Source organism: Cryptomeria japonica, chromosome 5 (assembly GCF_030272615.1).
Source record: "Cryptomeria japonica chromosome 5, Sugi_1.0, whole genome shotgun sequence".
NCBI classification, from domain to species: Eukaryota; Viridiplantae; Streptophyta; class Pinopsida; order Cupressales; family Cupressaceae; genus Cryptomeria; species Cryptomeria japonica.
The window spans coordinates 847,789,718-847,801,974 of NC_081409.1; the positions used below are offsets into that span (position 1 = coordinate 847,789,718).

General features: G+C 31.8%; 1 protein-coding gene across 1 annotated transcript; it reads left to right on the forward strand.

The window, feature by feature from the left end:
• Positions 1 to 6,008: 6,008 nt before the first annotated feature.
• Positions 6,009 to 8,236, forward strand: LOC131078730 (1-aminocyclopropane-1-carboxylate oxidase). The gene is made up of 3 exons (XM_058016498.2): positions 6,009 to 6,168; positions 6,881 to 7,128; positions 7,378 to 8,236. Exons 1-3 carry the CDS (start codon positions 6,067 to 6,069, stop codon positions 7,994 to 7,996), a joined length of 969 nt encoding a protein of 322 aa, XP_057872481.2. The 5' UTR covers positions 6,009 to 6,066; the 3' UTR covers positions 7,997 to 8,236.
• Positions 8,237 to 12,257: the final 4,021 nt, after the last annotated feature.

Genomic DNA, 12,257 nt, shown 5'->3' on the forward strand with positions numbered 1-12,257 from the left:
AGTCATTAATCTCAAATCCAAGCAATACCCAAAAAATCACGAGTCATTTTTCACAAAACAATGAAGCATGCATCATCCTTATTTACAATATATTAGATCAAATTAACTATATTAGTGACATAAAGCAAGAAATCAACAGTAGACTAACAATTTGAGATGATGCAAAAGTCATTAATTTCCTTTCATCTAAAATAACAAATGCAATACTCAATAGTCAAGGCTTAATTAAACATATGGGCCCCCTTTTCATTGTACACCATCTATCATCTATTTAATTATATCAATTATCAAGTTAAAGTGGCAATGATGTGATTCAATGAGTTGTAGAATTTGTCTAAAACTAATCTTGATTTTGTGGAGTTTTGGAAGCCAAGTACAGATCTAGTAGTAACTAATAAGAGCAAGTGCTTGGAATATTTCATTTAGGATGATGTGCTATTCAAAGGGAACTAGTTGTGCATTTTTGAGGAGCTTGATGCAAGAGAATTTGATCAAGGAGAAGCATTATAGAGGACTAGCAAGACACTTTGACATTGACAAGACTCTAGGTTTGGTGAGTGAGAATTAGTATTGGCCACAAATCTATAAAAATGCCTAAAAATATGTTCAAGAGTGTAGGACTTGTCAATTAGCTAAGGGAACCCGTCAAAATGTTGGTTTGTACTAGAGCCTCTTATAGTTCTAGAAACGCCTTGGGAAGACATCAACATGGATCTTGTGTTAAGATTTCTAAGGAAACAAAGGGAAATTGACTCCAAATTTTTGGTGATAGACCGATTCTCCAAGATGGTGTGTTTCATGCCCTATAGGAAAACCCATGATTAAATGCATATTGCTAATATTTTCTTCTAGGAAGTGGTGAGACTACATGGGTACCGCATAGCATTGTTTCAAATTGGGACCATAATAAGTTTATTATAATTCTAGAGAACATTGTGGAAGAAGATGAAGAAAAGCTTGAAGTTTAGTTCCCTATTCCACTCCTAGAATGATGGACAAATAGAGATGGTGATTAGAAGCTTGGGGGCCATAATCAAATGCTTGGCAAGTCACAAGGATAGAAACTAAAACTTAATCTACCAGATGTAGAGTTTGCATACAATTCAGTAAATTGGACTACAAGAAAGACACCATTTGAGATTATTATATATCAAATTGCATCCTAAGGGAGTTGTAGAGCTTAGAGATATTAGCTCCAAAGATAAAAGGAGTGTAGAGGTAAATAAATTTTCAAACCACATGGGGATTGTCCACAAGAAATTTATGCAACATCTAAAGAATACGAATGACAAGTACAAGGACTGAGAAGATACCAAAAGATGCCAAAAGGGGTCTTTTGTCAAAGATGATGTAATGGGTTATCCCTGGAGGGAGAGGTTTCTATTAGGAACATATGACAAGATAAAAATGAAGGAGTTTGGAACTTGTAATATCCTCCAAATTTTTGATTCTAGGAATACTAATGAGGTGAATTTACCATAAGGCATGGGCATTTCATCGATCTTCAAAATTATGGATCTATACCAATTTCATGGAGTATATTTTGATGAGAACAACACATAAGTGCATCTTCAAGGCCAACTATTACAACAATTAGAACTTAGATAGAGAAAATTCTACATAGCCAAACTAAGAACAAGACCTAATACATGGAATATAGGGAATATGTGGCCAAGTAGAAAGGAAATCTAGTAAAAGATGTGACATGGATAATAAAAGCTAAACTTGAATGAATTGAATCATTTCCAAAGATTCCAACACGCAATACACACTTTTCAAATAACTTAGGGGCTTGATGTAGGAGCATCCCAGAGAACCTTATTGCATCAACCATTTTTTCTCTATGTATTGGAATGGGGACAACATGAGAATTCTACTAAAACATACCAAGGTGATAGTTATTATAGAATTATTGTCCATAAGTTCTCTTCACCGAGAGTTCACCCTATCAAGAAACCATAACTTGTACCTATGATAGAAGCATGCAAAATTCTTTCGTACATTGCAGAGCCAACATGGCATATCACATGGTAAAAATGGGCTAAGGAAACCCCTATATGGATCCACACCCCTCCACATCGAGTTTTGATGTTTTTTCATCCTCCTTGGACCAACACACATGTTTCAATAGATGTTGGGCTTGAAACCTAGCTGAGGTTGACACAAAGCAATCCTAATGCTTGGATCTAGTATATAATCAACCTTTGAATTCATTGGAAGGTAGCTTAGTTGTTAGGGGATTTAGGAGTTCGGGTATTATGATCCAAAGCTAAATTTTGCATATAGTTGTAATAATCCTACAATGGCTTGTGCACCTGCATGTGGAGCTAATAGAGCCTAACACAATTTGTATATGGGAAGAATTGTGGGCATACATGGTTTTTGTTTTTCAGTAAATAAGGTTTCTTTTTTTCCCTCAATTATTTGTGTTTTGTTGAATTCTACTATGTAAGGTTGGACAATCCATTCCATAGCCTACAACCTTGTCTATATCAAAGAGATTCTTCTAAATCTATTGAGGGGGCTTGAGGTAAAATGACCTACTAGTAATAGTGATGAAAAGATTGAAAATGAAAAATGGTGAGTAGTTAAAAAAAATCGGTACCTTTCATTGACATGTTTGATATTTGTATAGTAATGGAAATAATATAGTGACTAAAATAATTCCTTGAAAACATTATATTCGTAATTTTGAGTTAATAGAGACAAGCCTTCAATTGGGTACCCTAATATATTTGAATATTAACAATCTACACCTATTGATAGAGTTAAAAATAATGCAACTACAAGGAAGGAAATCATTATATATAGCTTCCATCTCGATAGAGTCATGGTCGAGAGGTAGTAGTCTTATATAAGTAGTGATAGAAAATGGTAAGCTAACACACATAGATTTAGAGGAAATGACTCATGCATTTGATTACACCATTCCACCATTAAATCAAACCAACCTTGAGGGTTTGGTGAGGCTCAACAAGATATGTTACACCATATGTTGATGTTTTATCGTGAAATATTTAAGATGAACTACATCTTAGGTGTCTTGCGACCCAACATTTGTTATTTAATAGAGAACCATATTAAAATTTATTAGAAACCATAATATTCTACAAACCATGTTTCTATCAAGGAATTTATGAATTATTTCCACATTATCTCATAAAATTCACCATATAAACAACAAATAACCTATGTATCAACAATAAACATTAAAAAAATTAAGATATAATTTATTGTAGATCTTATTGCACGCCTCCCTTTGCTAAGTATCCAATCTATAGGAAAATGGTCATGTTAATTAGATCCTAGCTCTAGCATATTGAAATTGCCACACACAATCCAAGAAACTATGAGCAATGACCCCACAATTCATTGCTAGAGAAAAGATCTTTTGACCACATCATTGAGATAATAATTATTAACTACCTGAAGAGAGTGGATTTTAATATTAAATAATATCCACAAATCATAGCTGGTGGGATCACATCCATGGGCTACCATATAGGACAAATTAAAGTGACAAGGTCTCAAAATGCCACTTTATGGTCGCTATGTAGAAAAAGTGATATTTAGCAGGATCATATAGCAAATAGTAGAAAGCACCCCACTTTATGGTCACTATTTACAAAAAATTGTTAAGGAACACCCTGCACAATGTATTTTCTTTTAGGATCCATGAGACCCCTTACATTTCATCAAATGAAATCAATGAAGGATTGAGGTCAAGGGTCATATTATCAGCATGAATCTCATCAATAGATCAATAATTATTTAATAAGAAACCATTTTTAATGAGTGTGCCCAAGGCTTTATATCAAATATGTACTAGAAAAATGAAATAATTTCTCTTCTTCTTTAGAATAAATTCACCTTTTAACTAATGCATTGGGTTGGAAGAACAATGAGAGACCAAAGAAGATGAATATCTCTTCTTAGATTAAGAAGAGATAATAGTAGTTACAATTTGGAGTTTGATTGAATTAGGATTTGGTATCAACTTGGGATTATTCCCTTAAGGGATTGGAATATGCCACATCAGTTTCCTTAGAAGCATTTTAAATATATGACCATTAGTTAAAAGTTGGTGAATATTACTTTTTCAACCCACCTCACACTACTTTTTTCATGACTATGGTAGTTTAATCATTAGCATCTTTTAGGGTTGGAGTAAACATTGAAGTATGCTTGTCAGGGAATTTGGCTCAATGGATGATCAAAGGATAGTCACAAATTTTATGGTCTAAGAATTGGTATTTATAACAAGTGTTTGAGAAGTTAACATACATGGATATCTTAGTGAAATTTTGGTTTCCTAATTGCTCTTATGTGTACTCTTCAAGATCTTTGGAAAGATCAACATAGATACATACCCTCTTTTGGGGATGAGAAAAGAGAAAGCACTCTAATGAGCAATGGGAACAATCTTCTCTAAAGACAACAATGCAATCTAAGAAAAACCATAATGGTAAGGTGAAACTGGGGAATTTGACCTCGATAGGAACATGAAGAGATCATTCCTTTGATACAACATAGCCTTGAGTCGAATTGTAGAACACCAGAAATGAAGCCCATACTTATGATTGACCAAGATAGAAAATAGCCTTCATGAATTTGACTTCAACAAAATGAAAAATGAAATATGATTTAGTGAGAACCTAGACAACCTTTGCATGGACCCCATGTCAGACCCAAGTACACTTGACCAAGCTGTGGACATGTATTTGGAAGCGATATGACCAATAAATTAATTAGCAAGGATAAAATTTTCAAGTAACTTAAAGCATTTTCAAAATCATGAAAAAGTAAGACAACACCAAGAGCAATGCGATTCCATTGTGTATGAATTTTGAAATAAGTTTTCATGACCATTTGAGGTCTATTTTCCATTGCATCCAAACCTAAAATAATCTTAGTATCCACTGTTTAATCATTTAGACTAGTTACCATATAAAAGATAAAAACACATTGAAAAGTAAATAAGCTAAAAAAATGCAATACATATAAATTTCTCTTGCTTCAAAATGCAATATGACATTTTTGAATGATCCTCTATCCAGAAAAACACAATTTCATGAAGTTGAAAGGTTCTTAATGAGCCCATCGGGGATCAAGTGTTACTGAGTGCAAGACTCCAACATCAAAAAGGGATGAGGCTCAGATTGTACTCCGGACTAATTGGGTGAAATGGATACCTCTCAGTCCTTGGCTCTTAGCCAAAGAGATTCAGCTTAATGCTCGTGCTCTCATAGAAGGTAACTAATGCAAATTTGTGAGCAAACCTCCATAAAATAAACACAATGCCTGAAATGTTTTTAATGATATTTTGTTCTTATAATTTATGTTTAATTTCAAATGTGGTGATTTTTTCTTCTTAGAATAACAGCATTATGTTGTGGGACCTTACTCCGAAACTTCCCCGAAATGGTCTAATGTCCCATCATGGGGTATCTCAAAATTTAACGCTGGATAACACTCTCGAGCAACTTCGTAGAAACTACCACAAAACTCTGAAACTTCGGAGAAACTGGCGTTTTGGAAAACGAAAGCTGACTTGCTCCCAGAAACAAATTATGTCAATGAACTGACACGTACATAAATAAATCCTGTCTCTTTCACCGAGAATAACTAGAAATAGATGAAGCTTCCACGCATTTTCACTGTCACTATACAAATTTAATTTGAACAAGTAATTTCTTGTACAGCGCAAAATATAGGCTTAATTCAGAATCCTAATAAAAAATCAATTAGATTTACCTTTAAGAAATCACTCAAAACATAGAAAAAAGTAAGAATCATATGTTGAAAGGTACTAGCAGGTTTTTTGTCAAAGAGGCGTGTTGGAATGAACTGGAAAAAGTTTTGACACGTGAATTGAACTAATCACAGACTTTGAATTCATGGCGTTTGGTAGCTGGTGTGGTAGGTCATATGTTAGCTCAAGCAGAAGATAGAAAGGATATATATAGGGTATAATGGTTATGAAAATTAGCAGGAGTTAATCTATCTTCTCAGTTGTGCAATTGTGTTTAGTGTTTGATTCTCTTTGAGATTTGGAGAACATTACAGATGGCAGTTCCTGTGATTGACATAAAGAACATTGATGGAGGAGACAGGAAGGCCATTATGGCTAAAATAGCAGAGGCTTGTGAGACTCCTGGATTCTTTCAGGTACATATGGCTGCTTCTTATCTGGGTTATATTAGCAACAGGAAAATGAATCACCTGTTAATTGGGTATTCTAACTAACATTTTTCTAATTTTAAAAACTGAAAATTAGATTGGTGGATAAACTCTTCAATAACAGTATATATCATAGCAGGTGGGGGTTGTCATGGTTTGACTTTGTGTTATGATTCTTCTTGTTTTCTGTTGTTCTAAGTAGTTATACAATGTTTTTATTGTTTCTTTATGTAGATTTGGTTTTTTGGATTCATAATTCTGATAAAAAATCGTTAACAATAATAAAAAGTAGAACAGAGATTGGTTTAAAAATTACAAATTTGTGATTGATAAAGAAAATTTTAGATTTTATTGATTTGGATAAATTTATATGATCATTTAAGATAATTCAATTGTTAAATCTACTTTATTAATTTATAATTAATTTTTGATAGATTACAAAATTTTAATTTTCATGATCAATTTCAATCAATTAATAAATATGATCAAAGATATATCATCACTGATAAATATCACCGTCTATTGAATATTATTAAATATAGCGCGATCAAAACTTTTGATTAAGAAAAGTTACCCATCTCAATATAATTCCCAATATTTGAATTGGTTGCCTTATACAATACCAATTGCAAACTTACGTGGTTGATAAACTCTTCTATAAAATACATTAAATTGAAGTGTTTTGTTTTTAAATGTTCAGCTTATAAACCATGGGATCGACCATGGTCTGATGGACCGTGTGAAGGAGGTGTGCTCACAGCAATATAAGATTAACAGAGAGCAAAACTTCAAGGATTCTTCACCAGTAAGAGCACTGAATAAAGCCATTGACGCTCAAGCGAAAGAAAACAATGTTGCAAAGATTGAGAATATAGATTGGGAGGATGTTTTTCAAGTGCATGAAATGAAGGAGACAAATTCCTGGCCTTCTGAACCCAAAAATTTCAAGTACGTACAATATTTTCCTTATATATGTATAAGTTTTGTATGATAAACCTTCTAATTCTAAAAGTTATGTTCTATTAATTTCCATATCACAATTACCAATCTTCAAGATTACTTTTCAAATTCGAAGATTATTTTGAGATGTTGTTTGTATGAGAGCAAAATGGCCTATAAAGGGCCACGAATTTTCAATCTTATTTGACTCCACCCAATGCAAAATTTCTAACATAGTAATATGTGCAATGTATGTAGGGAGACAATTGAGGAGTTTCGTAGCCAGATATTTGCACTCACAGAGAAATTGTTGGAAATAATAAGTGAAAATTTGGGGTTGGAGAAAGGATATATTAAGAGGGTATTTGCAGGGGGAGAGAAGCCATTCTTTGGCACCAAGGTGAGCCACTATCCTCCCTGCCCTAGGCCAGACCTCATAAGGGGTATCCGTGCTCATACAGATGCAGGTGGTCTCATTCTTTTGTACCAAGATGATGAGGTGCCTGGTCTTCAAGTGCTCAATAATGGTAATTGGGTTGATGTGCAACCTCTACGTTACTCAATAGTTGTCAACATAGGTGATCAATTAGAAGTAGTGAGTAATGGAAAATATAAGAGTGCATGGCATCAAATTCTACCAACAAAGGATGGAAACCGGTTATCAGTGGCATCCTTTTATAATCCATCATATAATGCGGTGGTGAGTCCTGCACCTCAACTCACTACTCAACTGAATGGCAACACCACTCATGAATTATCTACTTATCCAAAGTACCTATTTGGTGACTATATGAATGTTTATGTTGAGCAAAAGTATGAAGAAAAAGAGCCACGCTTCGAAGCAATGGGAGAGATGAACGAACAAGTTTCTTACTAAATGAAGAGTATATTCTATAAAAGAATAGCCAATAAGCTTACCATGTAGTATCCAGATATGGTATGGAGCAGTTTTCTTATTAGAATAAGTTCTTTAGGTCAAATTTCTTGGTGAAAAAAATAGTAAGAATAAGAAATATTGAAAACAATATTTGGAAACTTGCAAATGACCTATGTAATGACATATATTTGATTTCCAAGTAGTTTAGAATCAATGTTTGATTTCATTATTCTATATGATCCTTACATTCATCTAGTATATATTTAAGTGCATAATGATTGTCTTTAAATTAGACGAATTGACATAGCAAAATTTCACTTGAGATGTGTTATGTTGGTATACAATAATTGGTGAAAGGTAATGGATTTGTGAGTTAAAAGTCTTCAAATATAAAATATTGATTTCACACCATAGAATTTAGCTCTTTACCCTTTTCGAGATGACTTAATTTTTTTTGTGGGATTTTTTCTATAGATTAATTAAATTAAAAATATGGAGCATTTAATTAAGTGAATGAAGATTAAATAGATTAAAATAGATATTAATTTAGTTATGTGATTTCATTTCTCCTTGATCTTATTAAAATTAGGATATGATGGTTTGTAAAAACTTATATACAAACACTTCTAGTCAATCCAATAGAGAATGATACAATATGTGTTCATACAACTATTAATATATGGTTCAAGATTATCTCATTTTTCAGTTCTTGTTCTTAAGTTTTATTTTGACCCACTTTTATTTGAACTAGTTTTTTGTTTCTTTTTATAATCTAAAGGTCACGGACACAATGAGCACTAGATGTGTTTTGTAAATTATTTTATAAAGTCTCTATAAATGGTTAAGTTAAAAATATGGAGTATTTAATTACATTCATGAAGATTAAATAGATTAAAATTGATATTAATTTGGTTAAGTGATTTTTATTTCCCCTTGAGCTTATCAAAATTAGGTTATGATGGTTTGAAACAGCTTATTTACAAACTCTTGTAACTAATCCAATAGAGAATGATATAGTATTTACTAATATAATTATTAATAAATTATGTATGATTATCTCATTTTTCAAATCTCTTGTTCTTAAGTTTAATTTTGACCTACTTTAATTTGAATTTGAATTTTTTTTTGTTTTTAATCTAAAGGCCATGAACATAATGAACATAAGATGTATTTTGTAAACTATTTTACACTATTTCTATTAAAAACCCTCAAAGTATATGTAAATGTTGTAACAATCTTAGTTGTGGATATTTATCAAATCTAATTTAGATGGCAAATAAGACTATGTGAGTTCGATTAACATACTAATATGTGCTAGTAGAGGGGCATCTTCATTGTAGAGTAATAAGGTAGATCCCACTCACATGATTGCACATAATGATGCTTGATTATTTCTTTGTTGATTAGCTTTTTGGTTTATGCTTTTTTATATGTTTTTAGTTTCATTTATATGTAGATTTATAGTTTGAAGAATATATTATTATAAAGATGTTTCTCATTATTAATTAATGATTGGAAATTATATTATTTATTTCTTTATTGCTAAATAGTAATATGTTGATGAAATACTATTGTAATCATCCATGTCTTTTAATTAGTTTGATTAGTCTAACATTTCCTATAACATCAATTATTTGTTATTTTATCATATTTTCTTATTTCTTCTTTTGGCATAAATTACAATATTTACTTAAATATTCAATAGTAGTTGTTCCTATAGCTAGTAGTTTTAATCTTTAAATTTATTTCCAAATGTATGGAAATGGGATTGTAGCCTATGGATACAAATTAGGATCATAAATATTCATTTGATATATCATTAGGAACAAAAAATGGTTCAACTATAGTCCTAATATGAGAGTGAAACACTTGAGAATTTATGATCCTTTTGTTGTAATGAATTTGAGATTGTGAAGTGTGTGTATGAGATATAGGTTTAATATTAGGAAAATGATGACTTTCAGAAATAATAGTAAATTATAGAATTAAAAATCAACAAAGTAGGTCAAGTCTAGGTAGAGGACATGGAAAGTAACTTGGATCTACAAATTGAGCCTCAAAGTCTAAAACTCATATTATAGGCACCATAGTCTAGGGGCACTTGTGCAAATAGAAAGGAACATATTTGTTGTCAATAGGTCCTATTGTTCTATCTATCTAACGTTTTGTCAAAATTAGTTAGACACATGTGTTGGGAGCCATAGTCTAGGAGTTTTAATTGGTTCAAAATATAGGAATGGCTATCACTATCCACTCTATGCTCTTATAACACTCTCTAATATCATATCTAAACTTGCACACACAAAAAAGGTAAAGAACGGTTATGTTTTATAGGGGTTTGCCTAAGTCAAAGCTCATGTTCATGTTCCCAGCTCCACAATAGCTAGGGTTAATGACAAAGAAAGCTTTTCCTAGGGAGGAAAGAGGCTAAACAATAATGAAAATGATGAATTAAAATTATTATATCTTTGGAATGGAAATGGTGGCAATGCAAAGATCTTTAGAAATTCTTCAAGTGTTAATTCAATAACATGGTAAACAACATAAATAATGTACATATAAAATCATACTTAAATATTGAATGTTGTAGTTTGATGCTTAATATGATAAATGATTAGATTTGAAGTTCTTTCTTGATCATTTGAATGTTCATAAAAATTCTTAGAATTGACTAGAAATCATTAAGACTTATGAATAATAAAAGATGTGATTTATATAGGGCTCATGAGTATTTTTTATAATAAACCAACATAAAATTGTGAAGTACCAAAGTTGAGAATAGATTTTGAATTGTAAAGGTGGACATTCATACTAACTACAATTTTGAGAAATTTTGGTTATATATATATATATATGCTAGGTGCTTAGTCCCACCAAAATAGAGCCTTTGAAAGGGAGTCGCAAGTGTTAAGGTGCTAGATCCAATCCTGATTGAAATATTTGATGATAATTAAATTACAAGATTAATATCAAATATTTGAAGTAGAATAGGGCCCAAATAAGCTTTAACTGATCTAAGATAAAGAACACTAAAGTAGGGGTCCAAATAGAGTGTGAAATTATAAAGGGATAAAATTTACTATACTACTTTAGCAAGAGTATGAACTTAGGCTTTATACTCATAGTAAATTAGAGAAAGTAGCTAAGAGAGACATATAAGGCATAAGATAACGCCAAGCTAAGAGAAGCAAGCCCCCAAGATTAGGATCATATCAGCTCACTCAATATTATCCAAAATAGGATAAATGGAACACACAAAACAAAACAAAACAAAAAATAAAGAAACAAAGAAAACAAAAGAAAATGAAAGACTAAAACTTATTAGTACTAAAAACAAAAAGGCTCCAATTCAACTAGTTGAAGAGACTTCGACATCAAAACTGTCTCAATCACTAAGTATCATTTTTGGAATGTTATTGAAAAATTACAAGTGGACTTATAGAGAGAGACAGGAGCATATGTACCAATTTGCAATGAGAAAAGGTTCCATGGTCCAATAACTATCAATTTGTGTTATGCTATGGGTCCATAGAAAATCCATGAGTTCTATTGCATGGATTTTAATGGCCAACAATTTGTGTTATGTTGTGTGATTTGTGCAGTGCAACAAAAATGATTACACTATCAAACCTTGTTATATTAGGTAATCAATGCCTCATGGAGCATAAAAAACAACAATAGTCATGCTAAAAATTTGTCTTATATTAGATAAATAAAACCTCAAGGAGACTAAACAAAAAATTATCAACCTAGCAAGCCACACTATACTAGATGATCAATACCATAAGGAGCATAAATATATTCAATAAAAGATCTATTGGCAATATGTGTTGTCATTGATGCCAACCTAATTTTTGAGAGTATATATTGTCATTGAGGAAATAATTAGAGTATGTGATGAGGTAATTGATGCATTTGATAATGTTTATGTGTTGAAGGCATTTAAGACTAGTTGTACAATTGATCAAAGACATAGAAGGCAATCCAAAGATTTATGCAATGCTATTCTACTGGTCTAGAGTAGATGATATGCATTGGTTTACTTGATTATTCACTTTCAATTATATGTTGTAGTCATCTTGGTCGAGGTCTCCATGTCCAATAATTCAATACTATGGTGTTTGAGTTTAGTTTTATTTTTGGTTGCCTAAGGAAATTTATTTGAGTATAGATCATTCTATTTTCCTATGGCAATGTTTTAGTATTTTCATCCACATTCTTCACCCCTGCATGTTTTGTGTGTGCAGTTCTAGATTCATGC

Bases quoted from the DNA above. Each gene is read 5' to 3' on its own strand.
- LOC131078730 (XM_058016498.2), top strand. From the start codon at position 6,067: ATGGCAGTTCCTGTGATTGACATAAAGAACATTGATGGAGGAGACAGG. The intron at 6,169-6,880 runs GTACATATGGCT...TTAAATGTTCAG, and splicing joins AGACTCCTGGATTCTTTCAG to CTTATAAACCATGGGATCGA. The intron at 7,129-7,377 runs GTACGTACAATA...CAATGTATGTAG, and splicing joins TCTGAACCCAAAAATTTCAA to GGAGACAATTGAGGAGTTTC.